At 41.2% G+C, this 6,490-nt stretch overlaps 1 protein-coding gene across 1 annotated transcript; it reads right to left on the reverse strand.

Annotated features, from left to right (window-relative positions):
• Positions 1-484: 484 nt before the first annotated feature.
• Positions 485-2,547, reverse strand: LOC146754451 (obscurin-like protein 1). The gene is made up of 3 exons (XM_085527830.1): positions 2,283-2,547; positions 1,369-1,638; positions 485-732 (listed from the first exon to the last, which is right to left on the reverse strand). The coding sequence occupies exons 1-3, from the start codon at positions 2,479-2,481 to the stop codon at positions 683-685; spliced, it is 519 nt and encodes a 172-aa protein (XP_085383956.1). The 5' UTR covers positions 2,482-2,547; the 3' UTR covers positions 485-682.
• Positions 2,548-6,490: the final 3,943 nt, after the last annotated feature.

Raw genomic sequence — 6,490 nt, forward strand, 5'->3', positions numbered from 1 at the left:
AGAGTCCACCCATTTACATAGGTTTGATAATTCCAGTAGATATCTGGAAAGTTCAATACCATTATACATGCGCTGGTAGGATCTCATCTGATAAACTGCATATAGTTTTGATTACACATATTCAATAGAGACTAATTCAGATTGCCATCTTTTCTTGGCTCACTAACACCCAAGATCATAGAATCATAGAATGATCACAGAATCATAGAGTGGCCTGAGTAGAAAAGGACCTCAAAGAGCATCTAGTTTAAAACCCCCTCAAAGGGGTCACCAACCACCAGACCAGGCTGCCCAGATCCACATCACACTGGAGAATCATTCAGTTTCCAGATTATTTTAAGGAAAAGATTTTAATCCATCATATTTTCTGAAAACTAAGAATTGATCCTGCTCAAGGAAACAGAAGAGAAAAACATCACCCACAGGCTGCAGATATTTACCTCGACTTCTCTACATGCCATCCCCAGTGTGCTTTTCAACTCACCTTGCACAGTGACTCTGGCTTTTCTTATGGAGTCCTCTGTCTCACAGGGGTACTCCCCACTGTCCTTGGCAGTAGAGTCATGGATGATCAGAATGGCCCCAGTTCCCTCCTGCTGCAAGTCGTACTTCTGGCTTTTTCTGATTGCTTTGCCATCCTTGTACCACCTGATGTTCACATCAGGCTTCGACAGCTCACTGCTCAGGCTGATGTCTTATCCTCCAGCTGTTTTGTAACCTCAGTAGGTTTTTCTGAAAGAAAACATGCTTTTTGAGTAACATACACTTATGGTAGGATGCCTCTCTCAAAATACATGCATCTACATGCTGGAGATAAGTTAGAGAGGCACTTGCAACAGACGCCATCCTACAGCCAGCAGTAATCTGCAAAGTACAGACAATAGAATTCCAGGCAGCATTTATTCTCTCTTAAATCTACCCCATTGAGGATGATGAACCATGTCTGAAAACTGCCTCTCTCTTCTCTCCACTCATCACACTGGGAGCCTCGGATGATGCTCTCAGATGCACATGTTCTAGATAGGAGTTTGTTGTACAGCTAGATGATGTGAAGGCCATCCCTTCAGCTTATACTTAGAGGATATTTGCTCCCACAGTTCCCTCAACAGATCATTCCTGATTTACTGGTAATGGAACAAGCTGTAGTGAGATGACCATTGCCAACACTACCCCAGTGCTTTGGGTAGTTCTCACATTTGTGTAAAATGTTTCCTCCTTTTACTTATTTTTAAGAGAAATTCTCAGTGCTTCGAGGTTCAAGTAGAAGGTTGCTATTCACTTTAACCATATTATGAGTTAGCTCTCACAACAATCTTATCAGAAGACAGTTGAAGGAATCAGGCCCCAGAATCTCTCCCATCTCATTACCTTTCACAGACAGAGAGGCTTTGGAGGTTAGACCACGGGCAGTAAAAACGACTTCCTCAGTGTCAGTAGGAGTAACACTTTTGATAAGGAGAGTATATTTCCGACTCACGTTAGAAGCTTTAAATCGCCCACCACTTTCCACTCTGCTTCCATTCAGTGTCCAGTTGAACTCATCAATGCTTTCATGGGACGGAATGCATTCAAAAGTACAATCTTCTCCCTCCTGGATTTCAGTGTTTTTCAGCCGTTTGGTAATGCCAATATTCAGCTCTGGAAGATAAGAGATAGGTTAGTATGAGGTTTATATGGAGAAAAGGCATTTGTGACTGACATGAGTAGCAGTACTGGTGTTTTAACTCAGGATTTGCAGAACATGGCTGTGTTCCTTACTGATGTATTCTCTAAGACATTCTCCACTCAGAATTACCAGAAAGCTATAAAAAAAAAGAGACGTAAATCTCTTGGCTTTGCTCTGGAAGAACTACAAGGCGAGCAGCTCAGTCCATGGAGCAGAATGAAGATTCAATGAGCTACAGAGGGAACAACCTAACAGAGAGGACAACTCTAAGATGCTGCGTGAGAAAAAGGATTTTGCCTATGACAAGAAATTAACTGTTTCTATTAGCTCATTTGTTACCATCCTACACCTATTGGTGTTCAAACCATTTCTCCATTTTAGGGATGGTTTGAAAGGAAACATTTCCAGGACATTCTTGATGTGTTTGGTGATTTTCATGGCAAAATGAGATACATTTACATCAAAAGCAATGGGAATTTTCCAGACATCACTGCACTAAATTGCAGTAATACACTTCTATTGTAGAAACTATTAAGGCTCATGGGGGAATAGGTGTAAGACATAGTGACCACACTGAATGTGCTTTCAGCACTCCTTTACTTTCCACAGTACTTACCCTGAATGCCGACCTTTGACTTGGCAACATCAGTGCCAATATCACAGGTATAGAAACCTGCATCTGACATCTCGAGGTCATGGATAAGGGGACATAGGGTCTTCCCAGACTGTACCAGCTCATACTTGTTGCCAGAAGGGAGCACAACACCGTCCTTTTTCCACACTGGTTTGACCTTCTCTTTATAGAGACTTCGCATTCCAATTTAATCACACCCCGCTCCTCAACAAAAACATCATCCAAGGACTTCATGAAGACAGCAGGCTTCTCTGCAATTAAAAGGGCAAAACAGAACAATGTGATAAAGAAGTTGAGATATTTCCAGTTGCTTTCAGATTTTTGAAGAGGGATAAATAAATCTTTACCAGCACTGATGACACCAATATAGAACCTAAAGCGGTTTCATGTGTGTTGACTGAATGCACTTTATGGAATTCTGAACTAATCAGTAGGAGAATACAGGGAACAGGAGGGACAGCCTGCATTGCCTTGGGTGGGACTGATATCATATGAAGTAATTGGGATGCAGCTCTTCTAAAGCTGGAGAGCTGGCATTGCCCTCACATGGAGCAGAGCTCATACAGCAGGCCACAGGATTAAGAGGATAAGCTGCTGAACACTTTTGATTTTCCTGTTTTATTGACTCCTTTTATCTATCTTCTATTTCACACATCAGATGTTTATACTGGGGAAAAAACTTCCACCAAATGCAAAAGAAAGGAGAAAGAGGAAATCCTTCAAACTCTGAGCGTATAGAGTAAAAGAGCTTAATTGCTGGGGAGAGCAGATTAGAATCACAGTACCCTTAGAATTGGAAGAGACCCTTCAAGGCCATCTAGCCCAGCTCCCCTGCAATAAAAAGGGACATTCACAGCTAGATCAGGTTGCTCACAGCCTGGTCATTAGTCATCCCAGAGGCAAAACACACACTGAATGATCTCTCCCTGCAGTCATAAATCCTTAATTCCATAAATCACTGGAAGAAAGCCCCTCATGACTTTGGTGGCTATCTGAGCCCCAGAGAGGTGAGCTTTAGAAGCAGGATTGCTGCACAACAGAATGAACTGGAGCTCCTTAGCATCTCTTACATCCAGGAGGGGTGTGATCAGACCCACCTATCACCTTCAGGTGCGCTTTCTGATACCTTGTCTGACTTCACTGTCACTGTGCCAGCATCCTCAGGCTTAACCTGCTTCATTGTCAGTGTGCAGCAATTGCCAATGTTCTTGATGTCATTGTAATTGTTGGTGTAAAGGAGGTTGCCATTCAGGAACCATTCCACATCCTCGTCATCATGGGACAGCTCGCAGGAGAAGACAGCAGAGCTCTCTTCTTCAATTTCCACATTCTGCAGGTGCTTCCTTACTTCTACATTGCAGGCTGTGGGGAAACAAGGTGAACTGTTACCACTGTTACTATAAATCATACTGGGATGTGGTAGAATGGTTGGACTAGATGATCTTTGTGTAATCTTCTCAGTGAAGACTATACATTTATAAAGTTAGCAGGAGAGAACGGCAGAAATCAACCTCAAGAAGAGAAATCTGAGGTGAAATAGGACATAGAAGAGGTCACCCTCCCTGCTCATATCTTCAGCTGTCAGCGTTGCCTCAGTCTCTGCAATTCCTGCCTTGCACTTGTACACACCAGCATCATCGGGCTTCAGCTTCAGAATCTTGAGCTCTGCTGAATGCTTATCCCTCTTGATCTTGTACTTCTCAGAGGGTTCGATGGGTGTGTGGCCCTTGAACCATTTCAAAACCTTTGGAGAAGGCCTGAAGTCACAGGACAGGATGACAGAATGACGTTCCAAAGCTGTCTTGTCCTCCAACTTCCTGGTGATTTCTATATGGTAATCTGCAAAGCAGGGGTGGAAGAGAAGAAAGGATGAGGACAATTGGAAGAAGAGGAAAGTCTCTTGCGTGTATTCCATTCCAATTAATGTCATGTTCACAATGGTTTTTTGAACCACTCCAAAGATAAAACAAATGATTGTCTATAGGGAATGCCATTGACTACATTTCTATAAAGTAATACTGTATATTATCTACCAAATGCAAGTTCCAGCTCTTGTTCTGTGCTAATTAAATTGCTCCCATTTGTTGAGGCTTTTATTCAAATAAGAGTGAGTTGAAAATATAACAAGTACTTTAGGGTGTGAATGGAGACTCTTACGCTGGGGACAACAGCAGATAAAAAGCCGGGAAGTTTCTTTCAGGTGAAATCAATGACAAACTGCATCAAATTTAGGTGCTACCAAACTTAAACTTGTCTACTTCAGAAATACAATTAATTTCACCTGATTTGACTTCTTTGGTATAGCCAAGGACAAAACCTCAGCTCTGTAGATCTGAATAGTAAGCACATCACAGCTATTCAAACACATCTTTTACTGAGATGCAGCTATCTCATTTAGTGCCCAACGACTTTGAACTGGAAATGGAGCAGACCCTCCAGACACACACAAAATATTTCAAAGACCCCAGTGAAGGAAGACTGTACGTTAATTAATTCTTCATCTTCATGATGTAAACCAAGCCAGGATATGTTACCTCTGACAAGCAGATTGGCTGTGGATTTTGATTTGCCAATTGAGAACTGAATGGTGCTTGTCATATCAGTGGTGGTTATCGCTATGGCAAGCTGGTGGATGGTGCCTTCTTGCTGCATAATCAAGTTTCTGCCAGCCTGTAAGACTTCCCCACGTAGATACCACTTGGGAGGTTTCACAGAAGGAATGGATATCTCGCATTCAAACTTGGCTTTTTCAGGCTCAGTCACATCCTCATCACACAGCTCCTTTACTAGACTAATGGATTGCTATTTAAGAAGGATGGAACAAGAGAAAGCAGAGATGTAGAAGGAATGTAAAAAACCCTTACATTATTACCCTACTTACTCACATCAGCATTACTGCACATGAACACTACACCTATCAGCTCAAAATGCCTTTAAAACATCATTAAAAAATAATATAAAGTAAGGAATGTTGTTAAGAAGTCACATGAACACTACACCTATCAGCTCAAAATGCCTTAAAACATCATTAAATAATATTATAAAGAAAGGAATGTTGTTAAGAAGTCAGACAATAAGACTGACAACCTGAAGAGAGCCCAGATCTTCTGATTCCCAGTCCAACATCCAAATCAAACCATGACCTTCCCATCCCAATATCAAACTCCTCACATTACAAAATGGAATAAAGGTTCAATGAAACACGGACATTGATAATTACTTTGGTTAAATACAGCAACTTAGCTCTGAACAACAAGTTTTCACCTAGTAAAGGTCTCTGTAGCTCAGATGTATTGACTCTACTTAGGAGAAATTCATTTTCCAGGATGTTCTTGCCCTTATAATGGTAAGAGTGGCAAAGCTGGGGACTGAACTCTTGAGTAGTGTGCTAACTCAAATGTCTCCCTTTTCTTTATCACACTTAACATCATATATATACCCTAACATTGTATATATTAAAAAAAAAACAAACAAAAACAACCCTGTGCTCTTTTCAAACAGACAGAGAAAATTAAGAAAAAGTCAAGCTATGTTTTTTATCCCTCAACGTTCAAACACAAATCTGAAGTTTAAAAGTAGAAAATCAACCTCGTAAGAAAATAATCTGTTCTACTTAGCAAAAGTAAAACCCAAAAGACAAGCTGGATATTTTGTGGGCAGAAAGGTAGGTAGGTAGGAGTTTTTATTTCTGTGAAAGGTCCTGGTGGCGTTCAACTTTTTTGACATTCTTGCAAATGATGTTAGCTGGTCCATGTCACTTGTTCCACCCTAACCTCAGTCCCAAAACAAAAGGGGAACTCCCTTCTGAACCTTCTTCACTTCATTTCAGATGTCCTTTCTGCTTGATCTCCAACCCACCCCCCACTCAGGAGAAAGATCCCCCTCTTACACCCTACCATCTTGCCGCATTCTGATGTTGTCATCAGCCTTCAGCTTGTTGTCATCTTTGTACCACTGGCTCTGAACCTCATCGTGTGAAATCTCAGACAAAAGATGCACTCCCATATTCATTCACTTCCACATCTTCCAGTGCTTTAACAATCTTGATATCTCCAGCTGTGAAACAGTAGAGATATATTTGTCAGGGTATTTCCAGAACTGAGTGCAGCATCTTTTCCTTACACATATTTGCATAGAAAATAAGTAGGATTATGTTTTATTCTAAACCATCATCCATTCCTGAGTCATTT

Source organism: Coturnix japonica, chromosome W (assembly GCF_054131305.1).
Source record: "Coturnix japonica strain WE chromosome W, WE-NBRP24, whole genome shotgun sequence".
Classification (NCBI taxonomy): domain Eukaryota; kingdom Metazoa; phylum Chordata; class Aves; order Galliformes; family Phasianidae; genus Coturnix; species Coturnix japonica.

What these genes read in the sequence shown, in the direction of transcription:
- LOC146754451 (XM_085527830.1), bottom strand. Translation starts at nt 2,481, where the DNA reads ATGCGAAGTCTCTATAAAGAGAAGGTCAAACCAGTGTGGAAAAAGGAC. An exon ending in GTCAAAGGTCGGCATTCAGG is followed by an intron (nt 1,639 to 2,282) that starts GTAAGTACTGTG and finishes CTTATCTTCCAG; the next exon opens with AGCTGAATATTGGCATTACC. An exon ending in AGCCTCTCTGTCTGTGAAAG is followed by an intron (nt 733 to 1,368) that starts GTAATGAGATGG and finishes GTTTTCTTTCAG; the next exon opens with AAAAACCTACTGAGGTTACA.